The 17,148-nt window shown below is 41.7% G+C and overlaps 1 protein-coding gene across 1 annotated transcript in view; it reads left to right on the top strand.

Moving 5' to 3' along the window:
* The window catches only part of KAT2B (lysine acetyltransferase 2B), a 93,479-nt gene that overhangs the window by 14,486 nt on the left and 61,845 nt on the right, over positions 1–17,148 (top strand). The window contains exon 2 of the mRNA XM_045856970.1: positions 14,086–14,212. Coding sequence (XP_045712926.1) covers positions 14,086–14,212 — 127 coding nt within the window. The remainder of the gene's footprint in view (positions 1–14,085; positions 14,213–17,148) is intronic.

Here is a 17,148-nt window from a genome sequence, read left to right as displayed (position 1 = left end):
TTTTTTTCCCAAGTAATACACGTACTCCATTAAAGAGGAGAATTCAGACAGCTCACAGTGGCAGCCAATGAAAATGTAGACCCTCTTATCCCAGTTCTCCCTATCCTCAGTCTCATTCCTCACCCCCTTTTAATCATTTCCAGAAATTGTTCGCCTCCCCTCCCTCACCCTGCGCTGCAGCTTACATTTTACACTGCAGTTGCAGGAGGGGAACTCGATTCACTGGACAGAAATCTGCTTTAGATTCCAATTAAGTGCGAGTGAATTTGTGAATATGCTAGAAAGTTGGATGTCAAAGGTGTTGAGTGAGGGAGGCCAAAAGGAACACCAGCAACATGGCCTTATTATTAGCAAGTTTTAATTGTTTCAAACTCGCCACTAATTTTAAAAACAGGGCAACCTACTTTATGACTCACTTATTCCTGTTATTTGCTCTTTCTGTCTTGCTGAGATAAATTCTGTCAGCGGAGGTGTGGCTACCTAGACACTGTAACGCTTTCTTTTTTAGATCAGAAAAGGGCAGATAGAGACCCCCCATTGATGATCTTTTCTACTTTTTCTTTTTTTCCCCAAATGTGATTAAGCTATTTAATTCGTGAGGAGAAATTAACCCTCCCTCAATTTTGGGATGCACTTTGATGCCACTTTGCAGAAGACTCATTTGCAGTGATGATTAGTTGCTTGCTGTTCCTGCCTTTAAAACAACAACTTTATTGAGTTAAAATTTGTATGCCATAAAATTCATAAGATCTATAATCTGTCTCTATAAGTCGGCTTTTTCTGGACATTCATATAAACAGAATTATACAATATGTGGCCTTTTACGACTGACTGTCTTCTTACACTTGGCATACTGTTTTGGAGGTTCATCCATTGTAGTATACATCAGCATTTCATTGTTTTTTATTGCCAAGTAATATTCTAATACAGGGGACTGCTACATTTTGTTTCTACCGTCATCAGTTGATGGACATTGGGGTTCTTCCCACTGTTTTGCTGATAGGAATGCTGTTGCTGTGGACATCCGTGCAGCCTTAGTGTGGGTATATGTTTCCACTCCTCTTGGCTCAGACACTAGGAGCAGGTTTGCTGCGTCCGTGGTAAATGTATGTTTAACCTTAAAAACATTTTTTTTTAGTTGTGGCAAAAGACGGATCACATAAAATTTACCTATTAACTATCCTAATTATTTTTAACTTTACAGTTCTGTGGCATTAAGCAATTCACATTGTTGTGTAAGCATCACACCATCTAGCCACAGAACTGTTTCCATCTTGCAAAACTGAAACCCAGTGCCCATTCAGCAGGAGCTTCCCATTCCTTTCCTCCCAACTCCTGGCAACCACCATTCTGCTTTTTCTATGATTTGACTATTTTATGTAAGTGGAGTCATGCAGTATTTCTCCTTTTGTGATGGGCTTATTTCACTTAGTGTAATGTCTTCAAGGTTCATGTGTGTTGTATCGTGTGTAAGAATCTCCTTTCTTTTAAGGCTGAATGGTGTTCCATTGAATGCAGCTTATCCTGCATTTTGTTTATCTACTCATCTGCTAATGGATACTTGGATCACTTCAGCCTCTGGCTGTTGTAAATAATGCTTCTGTGAACATGGGTGTACAAACACTCTTCAGGTTCCTGCTTTCAGCTGTTTTGGGTATATAGCCAGAGTGGAATTTCTGGGTCATGTGGTAATTCTATTCTTAATTTTTTGAGGCACATCCATACTGTTTTCCATAGTGGACCATTTTGCATCCCCACCAATAGTGCAGAAGGGTTTCAGTTTCTCCACGTGCTCACCACACTTGTTTTCGGTATTTTTGATAATAGCCATCTCAACTGGTGTCAGGTGGTATCTTATTGTGGTTTTGGTTTGCATTTCCCTAACGATTAGTGATATTGAATGTCTTTTCGTGGGCCTGTTGGTCCTTTGTGTATCTCTGCAGAAATGTCTGTTTGTCCTTTGCCCATTTTTCTTAACCAGGTTGTTTATTTTTGTTGTTGTTGTAACATTGTAGGAGTTATTTATATATTCTGGATCTTAACCCCACATCAGATATTTGATTTGTAAATATTATCTCCCATTTTGTGGGTTGCCTTTTCACTCTGCTGATTGTATTCTTTGATTCATACAAGTTTTAATTTTTGATGGTTCGGTCTATTTATTTTTTTCTTTTGTTGCCTGTGATTTTGGTGTTGTATTTCAAGATTGCCAAATCCAACGTCATAAGGCTTTCCCCCTGGGGTTTCTTTTAAGAGTTTCATAGTTTTCGGTTTTATGTTTAGGGCTTTGATCCATTTGGAGTGAATTTTTGTATGTGGTGGAAGGTTAGCGTCTAGCAACTGCATTCTTTGGCCTGTAATTACCCAGTTTTCCCAACATCATTTGTTGAAAATATTCCCCTTTTCCCCACTGAGTGGCCTTGGCATCTTGTTGAAAATCATTTTTTTTTCTAGTTATCTTTTGCCCTATAAATGCCTTCTTTCAAGAGACTTTTCAGGGAAATCCTAGCCTAAACGTCTGTAGAGGGCCCAAGAAAATCAGTCGACCACATATGTGAGGATTTATATTTGGGCTGTCTATTCTATTTCACTGGTCTACGTATAACTTTTAAAGAAACCGCCAAACCGTTTTCTCAGGTGGCTGCACCATTTTACATCCCCTCCGACAATGTGTGGGGATTCCCCTTCCTTCACATCCTTGACAGCACTGGTTACTGTCTGCCCTTTTGATTGCAGCTGTCCTCGTGGGTGTGAGGTTGTATCTCATTATTGTTCTGGTCCTTGACTTTTAAACACTCTGCCATTGTCCAATCTGGAGCAGAGATGTCGTTTAATAGAGTGAGGACCACACACAGCCACAGGACCAGTTTTCTGCCTACGCTCAGTTCCTCTGCAGAGCTGACTGAATAAGCTCAGGCAAGTCTCTTAGCCTCTTAGATCCTCAGAATCGTAGATCTTATGAATAATGGCGAACAATGGACACCTTTCTCACACAAAGATTTAAGTGCTTTTCTTACTTTAGGTTCTTGATAGATGTCAGATTCATGCTTTTACTCCATACATTTCCTGTCAGTGTGTTCTTGCTGTGGGACATCCCTGTCACTGGTTTAAGTTTTCCAGCAAATAATGACTTTTAAGGATGACAGAAGGATGTCTTGCTAGACAGCTTGGCTGTCGCTCTGCAGGTGTGGATGTTACCCAAATACCTGCACACCCATCTTACTCATCCACATGGAGTGAACTGTGCGCGCCCTACTCCCTTGTCTGTCATCTGGGTCATGATCACTTGTTTATCCAGATTAGCTTCCTTCTCACCATCCATCCTAGCTTCTGCATCCTATGACAATGTCTGTTGCATTCTCGACCTCTAACCCTGGATCCTGTTGTGGCATAAACATTTTAGTCCCAGCCCCATCAATAGCATTGTGGCGGCCTTTCCTTCCAAGGTTCTGCTCCGTTTGCAGAGACCTGCTCTTGGGGGCGGTGAAGTCACCTGGGCAGCCTTCCCCTCCTCGTGCCTGGGCTGCTGGCTGCTGCAGTAATTGGCCTGGCCGCACACTCCCTAAAACGCTGTCCTTCAGCTGGTACTTGTTTGAAGCTGCAAGGCCATTTCCCCTGTGAGTTCCCGGAGACAGCAGCTGTCTTGCCTAATTAAGGAGAGACATGGGAAAGGTGTTTTGAAGGGAGCCCTCTTATCTTGAAGAACAGTGGCTGGGCCTGAACATATGGGAGGAAGATATGAAAGCCAAGGTAGAGGGCATGGTGGCAGCAACTTGGAACACGGGGCAGAAAATGCTTTGTTGGCAGTCAAAGGATAATGTCTGAATGCTTTCTAAAGGACTGAATATGTCCTCTTTAGTAAATTGGGCAGTAATCCCCACATGCACTAGAAGTTTTGCGCACTTAGGTTTTGAAGAGTCCTATGATACACATACACAGGCAGGAAGTACTTTTTGTAGCCTACCCAAAAACCTTCTAAAGCAAGTGAGCAAAGCTATCACAAAGGGGTATAACTGTCACCACGTAGGACCCTTTAGGAACTGTTGGGACTATTCTATGCCTAAGCTATTAGGGTCCATAGTGAAGACTTTGGTTTTGGAAGTGGATTCCTTTTAAACTCCAGCACAGCAGTGTCCAATAGGAATAAACTGTTGGCTACAAGTAACTTAACACTTTCAAGTAGCCAGATATGTTAGTTTCATAGGATCACCATAACAAATGATCACAAATAGGGTGGGTTAAGCCACAGAAAGTTTCTTTATTCACAGATATGGAGGCCAGAGGTCTTAAGTCTAGGGGTCAGCAGGGCCATGCTCCCCCTGAAGGCTCTGGGAGGAACCCTCCCTCGCCTTATCGGGGCATCCAGGGGCTCCTGGCAGTGCTCGGTGTTCCTTGTAGGCGTGTCATCGCTCCAGTCTCTGCCTCTGGCTTCACACGGCTGCCTTCCCTGGGTCCCCATCTCCCTCTCCTTTCTCTTCTGCAGACACCAGTTACTGGTGTTAGGGCCCGGGCTAAATCCAGGATAATTTCATCTCAAGAACCTCAAGTAATCATATCTCTTTCCAAACAAGGTCCCATTCTGAGATTCCAGATGGACGTGAACTTTGGGGGAGACACTAGTCAACCCACATTACTTAAAATGTGAGAAAAAGGATCAGTTAAATTTCATTAATTTTACTATCTGATTTAACCCAATTTTGAAGTATCACTATAACATGTAAAAGAATTTTTAATGACGTATTTTAACATTCTTTCTTGTGTGAGTGTTAAGTCTTTGAAATCCAGTGTGTATTTTACACTCACATGGCAGGTCAGTGTGGCCCTGACACCTTTGAAAGACTTGATATCCATGTGTGGTTGGCTGCCGTGTGCCGGCCAGCACGACTGGAAGGCTGTGTGTCTGGCGACGCTGTTGTATTTCTCAGTGTCTTGCCCTGTATTTCCTCCCTCACTCTTGTGTTCTCTCTCTCCCTTCATCCCCCTCTTGGTTTTTAGGGAATTTTCTATTCATTTGGAAGAAGTCTCCGTTGTTCTGAACAAAACAAATTAAAATCTACTTTGTGAAAACTACTGGGATCCCAAGACTCAGGGGGAGAAGAACAAAGTTAGCCAGTGTTGAAAGAAGAGCCCTTTATTCAGTTACATTTCTGAGCATCAGTGTTTATTGTTGGTAGAATTCATCAAGCACTTCAGTCACAAGCGGCTTAAATAAGTGTGGTTAATATTTGGGATGTAACATTTTTATACTGAGTATGGGAAACACAAGACTTTATTCTTATAAACCCTCCTGCCCTTGGCTTCGTGACCCACCCATTTATCTGCCCCCATGAACACTGCCATTATGCTCTGTCAAGTTAATCAGACAAGAAATTGCATAAATTTCTTTCTGGGCTGATTGCTCTTGTCTGTTGTAATAATGAAATTAAACTTTACAAATCTTTAAAAATCTGTGTTGTCTCTCCAAGAACTGCAAGCTTGTTATTTTTTTGGCTGGAACCTCGGTGAGGAGGAGGGGTCTTTATAAGCAGCCCCACAGGGAGGAAAGTTTTGGATCCTTGAATTCTTCACTGTGGTTCGGGATAAGATGTAGTTTCCACCACCCCTAGCCCCAGCTGATTTATGCTGAGCCTGTGTTACTGTCCTTGGAATGTTTCCCTCAGATGAATCAGTGTTAAAGAAAAGTGGCAAACAACCTGTGAGTGTGAGTATCATCGAGAAGAATACATAGTACAATGTGAAGGTCCCTTCTCCTATCTCACTTTTGCCCCCTACATGAGCATATATTTATCTTATCTAGTTGTTCTGTATATCCACATACACATATATATTTAAATTGCATATTCATGTCTTTCTAAAAAACATAATCACATTACACTAAGTATTGTTCTATAGCTTGCTTTTCTGCCATTCACAGGGACTTAGAGAGTTTCCATGTCAGTATAAATAGCCTTATTCATTTTTTTTTAATCATCACAGTGAGGACATTTTTTTTTCATTGCTTTCAGAGAGAGAGGAAGGGAGAAAGAGAAACATCGATGTGAGAGAGAAACATCTTTTGGCTGCCTCCTGCATGTGCTTGGACCGGGAGTTGTATGCACCCAGATCTGGGATAAAACTGCAACCTGAGCAGGCACCCTGACCGGGAATTGAACCCAAAACCTTTTGGTTACAGGACAATGCTCTAACCAACTGAGCAACACTGGCCAGGGCCAAATAGCCTTATTTTTGATAAAGGTGGCATAATAGTCTGTGGTATCAGCCTGCATAATTTTCTTCTGTTATTGACCAAAACTTAGAGGACATTTTTCTTTTGCTCTGATAAATGGTGTACATGTATCATTGAGCATAAGTGATTACTTCTGGAGGAGACTTTCCTAGTGGCGTAGTGGGGCCAAAGGGCACAGACATTCCAGTTTGGCTTCTGAAAGGCTGTGCTGTAACCAACATGTCCTCCCCTACACGGTGTAGGAGATTGGCTGCCCCACACGGTGTATGAGATCTGCTCCCTCAGATCTTGGTCAGCTTAAGATAGCATCACTGTCAGCCCTTTATTTTTTGCCAATCTACTTACTCTGAGGAAATATCTCATAGGGCTTGTGATTTTTCATTTCTCTATTACTGTTTACTTTGATCATTTTGTATAGGTTTATTTTCCATTAGTATTTATCACCTGAATTTGTCCTTTTTTTCCCCCTTTCAGACTGTGCCCTTTTCTTACTGTCATAGATGACTTTTGTATATTCTGGTTAATACTGCGATATTAACTTCGATATATACTTCGATATTCTATATATATATATATATAGAGAGAGAGAGAGAGAGAGAGAGAGAGAGAGAGAGAAAGTATATGTTCTCTCAACTGATCTGACTTATAACATTTATAGATTAACTTGAGAATTGTTATCTTTATAATATACAGTCTTCCTTGAAGAACAATGCTTATTTCTTCATTTATTCAGTCATTAGTAGAAAGTTGTAGTTTTTCCTCCATAGGTCATACTTCTTTTCTTGAAGATTTAAATATTTTATGACTCTTGCTATGAGGATTCTTTTTTCTGTTATATTTTTTAAGTGGTTATTGCCAATATGGAGGAAAACTTCTGAGTTTTATGTGTTGTTATTGTATCTAAATGATTTAGTGACTTCTTTGTTAGGGTTGGTAATCTCTAAGAATTGCCTACCAATTTTTATGTATTTTTTATACTTCTAGTACAATGATGAATAGTGGACAAATTGAGGGATTTCTTTTTTTCGTTAACTTTAATGGGAATGATTTTTATGCCTGTACAGTGTAATGTTTGTTTTCAAGTTAAGCCAATTTCCTTCTATACCAAATTTGCTATTTAAAAAAAATTCAGAAATTGATGTTGAATTTTATGAAAAGCTTTTTGTAATCAATTGCAATGATTTTTTTACCCTTCTATTTTTTTCACGTAATTAATCAGTTTGTTTCAAAGGGTCTACTTTTGCATTTCTGTAATAAACTGGGCCTTTTGAGTGACTTCCCATCACTATCACCTCTGGTGGGAATGAAGCTGATTTATTCTGTGAGGAGCATAATTTGTTTAGTAAGTACTGTGGCCGATTTCATAGTGGTTGGGGCCATGGGGTAACCTCAAGCTACATTTAGTGGTCGCATCATCTTCAAGTCCTTGCTTTAAAGTATTGACTCTCACGGGTCATCTTGACTTATAAAGCCCTTGTCCTCCGCACACCCTTCACCTAACAGGACACTCCTAGCATATTATCATTAACGGCTCCATCGTCTTTATCATGACTTCCATTCATATAGCACCTACCCACATTAATTACTTAATGCTCCAGCAGTCTTGTGAGATGAGTATTTTTATGCTCATTTTTTAGATTGGGAAACTTGGAGAGGGTAAGTGATTTGCCCAGGGTTCCCACAGTTAGTAAACGTTAGCATTAAGATTTGAAACCACATTGATGTAACTGCGAGGCCTATCTTCTTGACCATGTCATGGATACTGTCACTTGTACCCTTTCTGCCAACTTGCACCTAAGCTGAAACATTTTGCTGACCATGATTCTGCCTCTATTCCTTCTCCTGTTGCTGTTGTGGCTTGTTTGAGGGCAGAGTGTTGAGGGACAGTGGGAGAACGGAACAGGCCCTTGCAGGTGTGCTCAGCAAGGACCCCTGTCCCCAGGTCTCTTGCCTGTCTCTCCTGTGACAGAGGATAGCCTCCAACGTTGTATCTCCCTTGCCCTCTGGCCCCTTTTCTCTGTGTCTGGCTACTTTGCTCCTCCGGAATCTGAGGAAGGCAGGATGTTCTGAAAGAACATTCTGGTTTTACTGTAAGAAGATCCAGTCTCTTTCTACAAGGCTACCAGGGAAAATTTCCAGGAAATCCGTTTGCTAAGCAGAACTTCCGGAGGAATAGGTATACCTCAGCCTCTTTGATTCAGTCCCAGAGTTTTATCTTTTCTATGTCAGTAGTTCTTAACCTTTTGTTTTTAACTTAGGTTAATTTTTTAAGACAAACTCCATAACTAAGAAAGGCAAGGGTAATTTTATTTATAATACATATTTTTTTATGGTGATAATTTTAGAGTTTTAAATTACATATGTTCCTCTGTCCACTTCACAAAAATCCTAGAAAATTCTGACATGGGGAAAGAGTTACAACCTCCCCTTATCCCCTGCCTTTCCCCTCTGTCACACTTGAGATGAGCCTCACTGGTCTCCCATCACATAACAATGTTCTAGAGGAAGCGAGTGCCTACATGTATTTGACTGTACATGAGGGGGATGGGAAGAGGCGTGTCCTGAAGCACACACATACTATTCTCTTCTGAAATGAACTATCCCACTTGATGTTCCCCTCATCTGTTTATATCTCCCTGGCATGCCCTGTTAGCATGCTTTTAAAAAAAACAAAAAACAAAAAAACAAGAAACTGAAGTACCATTGGCTTAAAGCATGGGTTCAGGCGCACATTATGATTTGATACCTGTACCTGTGTACAGGTACACAGTACCAGTACTGTGTATAGTGTACCTGTGTACACTATAGCACGTGCACCACCCAGATTCTAGTTTCTATCCACCACCATACATTTGACACCCTTTACTCATTTATTGCTCCCCTCGCCCTCTTGCCCTCTGCTAACCACCAATCTGTTGTCCACATCTCTAAGTTTGTTTTTTGTAATACACATGAGTGAAATCATACAATTTTTGTCCTTTTTCATCTGACTTATTTTGCTTAGCTTAATGCCCTCAAGGTCCATCCATGTCATTGCAAATGACAATAGCTCATCTTTTTTATGGCTGAGCAGTATTCCAGTGTGTGTGTGTGTGTGTGTGTGTATCATATCATATCTTTATTCAACAATCAGTGCACACTTAGGTTGTTTCTGTATCTTGGCTGTTGTAAGTAATGCTGCAGTGAACATAGGGGTGCACATACATCTTTTTGAATTAGTGTTTTCATATTCTTTGGAGAACCCGGAAGTGGAAAGAACCAAAAGGCAACCAACGAAATGGGAGAAGATATTTGCAAGTGATATTTTTGGTAAGCACTAATATCCAAAATATATTAAAAGCTCATACAACTCAACAAGAAAAACAAGCAGCCTGATTAAAAAATGGCAGAGGATCTAAATAGACATTTTTCTAAGGAAGACCTGCAGATGGCCAGCAGGCACAAGAAAACATGTTCAACACCTCTGATTATTAGGGAAGTACAAATCAAAGCCACAATGAGATATCGCTTCACACTCGTTAGAGTGGCTATTAATCAAAAAGACAAGAAAACACAAATGTTGGAGAAGATGTGGAGGAAAGGGAACCCTCAGACACAGTGGATGTGATTGTAAATTGGAGCAGCCAATATGGAGTATGGTATGGAGGTTCCTTGAAAAATTAAGACTAGACTTATCATATGGTCCAGCATATTGTTTTTTAATGGATCCATTACTAGTATGCTTTTCTTTTAGATCAGAGGTGCTTAGCATTGCCTACACATTGGACTCACTAGCTTAAAAAATACTGATGCCTGAGACCTGTCCCCAGAGATTCTGATTTAATTGGTCTGGAGTCAGGTGTGGGTTTTGAGCTTTAAGGATCTCCTCAGTAATTCCACTGTTCCTCTGCATTTGAGAACCCCTGGGGTAGATTTTTATTTTTGTAGAGATTGCTTGTGTCCCCAGTATCCAGTCCTGTGATTGACATGTGGTAGGTGCTCAGCATTTGACGAATAGCTAGATGAGATGAGAGGTGCATGAGAGCAGAAGTTCGTGTTCGGTTTACTCTCTTCCCTCTCCTCTCTGTGCTGTGCCCATTCCCCTCCGAATGCAGAGAAAACATTCATCATTAGCATTGTGTTCTAGATGATCCAGTCCTAACGCTGTCTTGTGTGAAAAGCAATGGTAAGGTCCCATAGGCATGAACCTCAAGCGAAGTACTGAGATTTCTTGCCTGTGGATGCATGTCTTGGAACCAAGAAGTGGTGCTTTGTCAAGGTTGATGGTGCTTCCTACAGAAGTAGAGTGTAGGCTGGATCGATTCAGAGCAAATTTGGCTTCTCAAGCTTCCTTGTAATGAAGGCACTTCATGCTTAACTAGCTGACTGTGTCTGAGATGTGGAGTCACAGTGCTGGCCGTGCTTGGTTTCGTTCTGATCCATACAGAGTTCCTGCCAGTTTTACTTGCTATCCACGGACACCCTGCTGCAGGAGACTTAGACCATGGTTGCCAATGTGTCCAGAGATGCAGAATCCATCACATTTGTCAAAACTGAAATGGTTATGGAGGCAAATGCAGACTGACTCCTAAATCACATGGTTCTTCGGAGTTTTGAACTTCGTTCATTATCCATCTGACCCCTACCCTGAAGTAAATCTTGGGCCTTAATGAGAAATGAAACTTTTACCTAGACACCTTGGCGTCTTTATGATAATTTAAGGAGAATCCGTGTTTCCTTGGTGGGCCTTGGCTAAGGTGTTCATGTTCACATATGTATGTGTGTGTCCTTCCCGATGGCAAAGATTGTATTAGTGACTGTTGTGCTTTCTTGTGCCATAGAATGCACGGTAGATCCCGGCCTGGCAGTTTAAAAGAAAACAGAAATTGGATGTCAGTAAATCACTAACAGGAAAATGGATGCATTTTTTTTTTAAGTTTCAATGACTGTTTTTAATGAAAAAAGAAAGTGGGGATGCTTTACGGTAATGACTGAAACAAAAAGTGAAAGAGAAACAAAGGAATTTGAAGACGTCTGCCTCATGCCCTTATGTTCTGTCCTCATCCGTGTTTCATCCTTGGGAGATCTATTTGAGGACAGAACAGATCAAGTAAACCAGCTAAAGTCCTTATAATTGCCTATGAGCTCGGCCTTATAGGATGTCTTCTACTCCCCACTTACCTTAATGTCTACAACTCTTTGTTTTACTTACTATGCTCCAGCCACACTGGTCTTTGCTCTTAATGCAGCCAGGTACTCTTTGCCTTTGCCTTGGCTGTTCCCTCTGCTTAGAACACTCTTCCACCAGATATCTAATGGTTAACTTCCTCTGTTCCATCAAGGCTTTGCTTTAATGCCACCTTCTTGAAAATACCCAGGAATAATTGCAGTCTATCCCACCCTTCCCCCAGTTCTCCTTTCCTCATGTCTTTACCTTTCATTTCATAGTACTACCACTTAGTGATGTATTATATAATCACTTATTTGTGTAGCCTGTTTCCTCATCTCCCAGCACATTTCCACGAGGGCAGGATCATTGTTTCCTTACATACCTGGCAAAAGTACCTGGCACATAGTAGGCCCTCAATATATACTCTTGAATGAATGACTCAGTATGATTCTTTGCCAATGATTCTTTGGCTTAGAATGCTGTTCTCCAAACTTGAAGGTTCTGGCTATTACAGTTTTTTCCTGTGAGGTTTGGCCTGCCGTACTTAATTGATTTGTTGCGACTGTTTTGTCATTTTTCTGTCTGTAACCAAAGAGACAGAAAGCGCAGTAAGATCAGGCCAACTGCTCAGAAAAGCCGGAGGCTTTGGGAGTCCATTGAAGTCCATTCCACTATTAGGAGAGGAGCCGTCCACAAAGGGGCTGGCTTCCTCTGTTCCTACAAAACTGGTAGGAATGCAAGTTCTCATGAGAGTCTTCCTCAAGAACACAGTCTCTGAGATCTTCCCAGTCTCAGAAGAGGTGGATGGCTCATTGCAGAGAATTCCAAGGCCCAGCTCAGCTTAGTATCAGAGCAGTGGGGTAACAGCCAGGTCCTTTCAGACACCTGGCCAAACGAAAGAGGGTCACTTGAGCTACTTACTCACGAGGGCTTGTGCCTTCGTAGTTGCTGGTGTAGGCTCCTTCTTTTGGTCCTTCCTTCTCCATATCCAGTGTGGTGAAATGTGACGAGCAGTAGGCTGGGGCTTGCCAGATTTGCAGGGCTCAATGAAAAGGACTTCGTTTCAAAAGCAGATTTTCCTTCTCCCCTCTTGACCCTTCTTGCTTTGCCAATTATTTATTGTTTTTCTCCTCCTCTTCTATGTATACACACACTTCAGAAATTGTCCCTGTATTGGAGAATTTTCTGTATGTGGTCAAGGCAGCAACCATTCTGTAATCTTTTACAAATCAGACTTCTACGAACATCAGCTGTCTGGTACACACAGCGGGTGGCATGGGGAAGCCACTGCAGGGAGAGAAGACCTCTGGGGGACCAAGCTCTAACTCAAAGCCCAAGCACAGAAATCCATGCAATTTGTTTTATAGGCCAGCGCTGCCCAGTAGGTGCATAACGTGAGCTGTATGTGTAATTTTAAATGTTCTGGTAGCCACATTGAAGAAGTAAAAAGAAACAGGTCAAATGAATTTTAGTATCTTCCGTTCAATTCCATATAACTAAAGTACCAGTGTTTCAACATGTAATTAGTAATGAGGATTATTGATAAGATATTTTGTTTTATTTTTTTTGCACCAGTCTTCTAACTCTGGTACATATTTGACATCTACAGTGCATTTCAGTTTGGGCACTTCTGTGCTCAGTAGCCATGTGAGGCGAGTGGTTACCCTGCTGGATGTGTACCTAGAAAGCTCTCACTCAGAGTGACTCAGCCTATGTTGCATGTTACTCGAACAGTTTCCTGGTTTCCCAGCCACAGCAAATTTGAAACATTAAATTCATGGCAAGAGCAGTAGAGTGGTAAACAGCAGCAGCGAATGGGTAGAAGTGGCTGGAGTCACTCACTGCAAGCATGCTAGCCTACCAATCCATAGGACCCCAGGAGTATGCAATGTGGTAGCTTGGTAGAGTAATTGAAAATAACCAATAACTTTCCATGCTTGTCCTCCTCTTCATAACCCAAGTCACCCCCAAAGGGCTAAATCACATTCATTGTTCTCTAAGAAGGTAGGTGAGTGTGAAGAGTTTGTGGAAAGAGGTAAGGAAGGTTTCTATCAAGTGTTGCTAAAAATCCTAGTGCCCTAGTACAGGAGATGCAGGAAATAGGCACAGATAGAAATCCCAGACTGTCTGATGAGGCCCTTTCTGTGTGTAAAGCTAGGAGTCCACAAAAGACTTGGGAGAACCTGAGAGTGTGGCTTCACATGGCTGTGTCCCTCCATCACGTCCCTAAGATTGCTAACTTCTTCATTTCCTGCTAACTTCTTAATTTCCAAGGGTTTCCCTTCTGGCCCCTGGGGCAGACCTGCAGCTGGAGCCCGGGAGCCAGCAAGACTTGCCCATAGGATGGGCCACAGCTGTGTTCCAGGGACCTCAGGAATCTGGCTTGTCATTGTGGGAAGCTTTCTGGATGGACTCCCTTGGAACTGACCACTCCGTGGACATTCGCTTGGGGCAGGGGTACCAAAGTGTCTGGGATTGCTGTGTGAGCCGCAGTACTCAGAGTCCAGCCAGCAGAAAACACAATAGCAACAGAAACCAGAATGCTCGAATCTGACACCCTCTGCCTTTTTTTCCCTTTTTGTTTCTTGTGCATATTTAGAAAATTACAAAGTCAGGAGCGGAAGGGTAGCTGTCATATAACTAGTGTGTATTGTTCTCATGTAAAAGATTCGGTCTGTTGCATAATTTTGTCTCTTTATTCCTTTTTTAGGCTGAGGAGTCTTGTAAATGCAATGGCTGGAAAAACCCCAACCCTTCTCCCACTCCCCCCAGAGCCGATCTGCAGCAGATGATTGTCAGTCTGACAGAATCCTGCCGGAGTTGTAGCCATGCCCTAGGTGAGTTCCTAAATCTTCCAGGAAACTCAAATGATGTCATGGTTGCCAGAAAGTTCTAACTTATATGAATTCCGTGGGTTAACCAAACTTAACATGAATTCTGTGGGTTAACCAAACTCTGTATGAGACAACAACAAAAGAGTCTCTTTAGTCTCATGAATTTGCTGGGGAGGGCTTCATGGGAGAGACAAACCCTGCACTGTCTGCTCTGGTTCTTTCCCTGTTCCCCAAGAGCTGCGTTCCACTGGGGGATTGCCAGGTAGGAGGAACCGCACAGCTGAGCTAGAATAATGTGTAGCATGTCCTGATTCGTCCTGCAGGTCTGTGACCCCTGAGGTTGAAACCTCAATGGAGTGGTTGGTTGTCTTATTGCTGTTGTTATTTTCTGGTTCCCTCTGCTTTCTGGAAGTGCTTCATTTTTTATCTTCCTATTCTTTAGCTTCCTTCATCTGGTGGCTCTTTCCTCAGAGGGGTTGTGCTCAGTAAACGTTTACTCGTGTTTTCCCTTTCAGCTTTATCTGTCCCTGCAAGATAATCATCGTCACGCTGGCAGGATGGACTCAGACAAAGTTACTCAACTGGACTGTGCTAATATGGTCTTGACCTCATACTAGTTTGAGGTTATTTTTTTAAAATTGTATTATGTTTGAGTAGATAAAAGTTAATGGGTAATATGGGTAGTTTTCCCTAGATACTAAAATTCTAGTTAATAAAGGATCTTGGAAGATTACACTTAACATTTTTGCCTTCAGTTATTCAGAAGTCCCAAAGAATGTCTTTATGTCCAGTTTACTGTCTAGCATTGCCAGGGCATGTAGGAGAATATTCTCACTAAAGGAGCATTTTCCACCCGACCGTTTATAAGTGGGTGGCTTCTTTTTGACATCATTTTTCTCACAAGCTTCCAGCTGATATCAAATGGTACAGCATTGACCTTCAAGGTCAGCATGGTGTTAGGCCAAGTCTCAGGTTTTATTTTGTACTCAGCCGGAGAGTATCTCAGTACTTACAGAGCAAAACTGGGGAGAGCATGATCCTCCCAGGAAGTTACTGCACTGGAGTAACCTGAAAAGGGAAGTTGAGAACACTGATCTCACAAATGAAATAAACACACTAATCATTGCATCACCGTGTTGATTTAACTGGTGTCTAGAATAGTCTAAGTCCTGATTTTTGAAGCAGCCAGTGCAGAGGACAGATTTCAAAAGTTAGAGAAACACCTTTGCTTATCACTTACCTTTTCTGCAACTGATCCCTGAGTGAATGCCCTTTAGAATCACCTCAGCAAAGCTGGTGCAGTAGAAAGCTGGGCTCAGGCCTCAGGCAGTCCTGTAGCCCTGGGATTGAACTGCCTTTGGTGTTGATTGGGAAACATCAGTTCACGTTCAAAAACAGTCTTTTTCTTAGCTGAGCACAGTGTCTCTATGACACATGTGAATGCCCACAGGCAAGCTAACTTTGTTCCCTTTCATATTTCTTAACCAGATTTGAAAACAAGTACCCTTATTTGGCAGTGTATAATAGAGTGGGGATAAAAGGATACATTTCTTTTACCTGGCAAATTTATAACAAAAATTTAACCTACATAATAATGAGTTATGATGTGCCTTCAAATTAACCAATAAGAGAGTTATTATAGACTTTTTAAAAATGATATTTAAAAACTATAAACAACTTAAACTTCACAATGTAGGAGATAAGTGGTTAAATTATGAAAATCTATGTTATGAAATTTAATATGACCATCAGAAAAAGATGTATTTTCCCACATGGAAAGATATGATTAAAATTAAAATATTATTAACAGAAAAAGCAGGTCATAAAGCAACTTAACTGGAGGTTTTATAATTTAGGAAGTATAGGATCTGTCAGCCTGGGTTCAAATTCTGGTTCTACAATCAGTAGCTGTGAGTTGGAGCATTTCATTGAAATCCACCTGGGTTTCAGTTTTCTTGGTTCTTCAAAGATGGAGTTAATAATAATATCTAGCCCTGGCCAGTGTGGGCTCAGTTGGAGTGTTATCCTATAACTGAAAGGTTATGGGTTCGATTCCCAGTCAGGGCACATTACCTGGGTTGCAGGTTCCATTGCTGGTCCAGGTGTGGGTGTGTGTGACCCCTGGTCTGGGCAGTCCCTGGTCCGGGCAATCCCTGGTCCTGTTGCGGGTCCCTGGTCAGGGCGTGTTCAGGAGGCAACTGATTGATGCTCCTCCCTCACATCAGTGTTTCTCTTTCCCTTTCTCTCTCTCTTAAAGCAATGTAAAAAAAGAAAAAGTTCTGGTCCAGGGTGGTGGTGGTGGGGGATAAAAAAAAAATAGTATCTACCTCATAGGATTGTTGTGAGGATTCAATGAGGTAACACATGTAAAGATTTTAGAATGGTGCCTAGCAAATTAATGCATTATGAGCTCTTCTTTCACTTCAAACAGCACGTATGAATTCTATGTAGTTTAAATAAGAAAACAGGGTTTATGAGAGGGGTACTGGTATAGCTCCTCGAAGCTGAAAACAAAGGGAAACCAGGTTTCAGTAGACGATCTCAGCTGCTGGAGTTTATGGGCCTTCTGTCCTGGACATTGCTGCTGGGTGATTCTGTTCCAACTGCCTCCATCCCTGAGGTTTGGAATCTAAATCCCCAGAGAAGGGGATCTACTTGGTGGTGTGCCTGTCACGTGCCCAGCTCTCAGCATGTCACCGGCACGGACAGCTACATGGAAGGCAGTCATTCCCAAGTGCATGGATATTGACTCAAGAACAGCCCTATGAAAATAATCTCATTTTGTTAGTTTAGAAAATATGACATTTTAATATATGTAAACAGGAAAATATCTGGAAGGATGTATGTTGAGTTGCTGACAGTGATTTTTTTTAGGGTATTGGGGTTATTGGTGCTTTCAAAATGTTTTCCCCTTCTTTCTTTTCTCCCTCTTTACTGTT

Source organism: Phyllostomus hastatus, unplaced genomic scaffold (assembly GCF_019186645.2).
Source record: "Phyllostomus hastatus isolate PE091 unplaced genomic scaffold, TTU_PhHast_1.1 phas_scaffold_129, whole genome shotgun sequence".
Taxonomy (NCBI): domain Eukaryota; kingdom Metazoa; phylum Chordata; class Mammalia; order Chiroptera; family Phyllostomidae; genus Phyllostomus; species Phyllostomus hastatus.
This window is presented reverse-complemented; position numbering and strand designations above follow the sequence as displayed.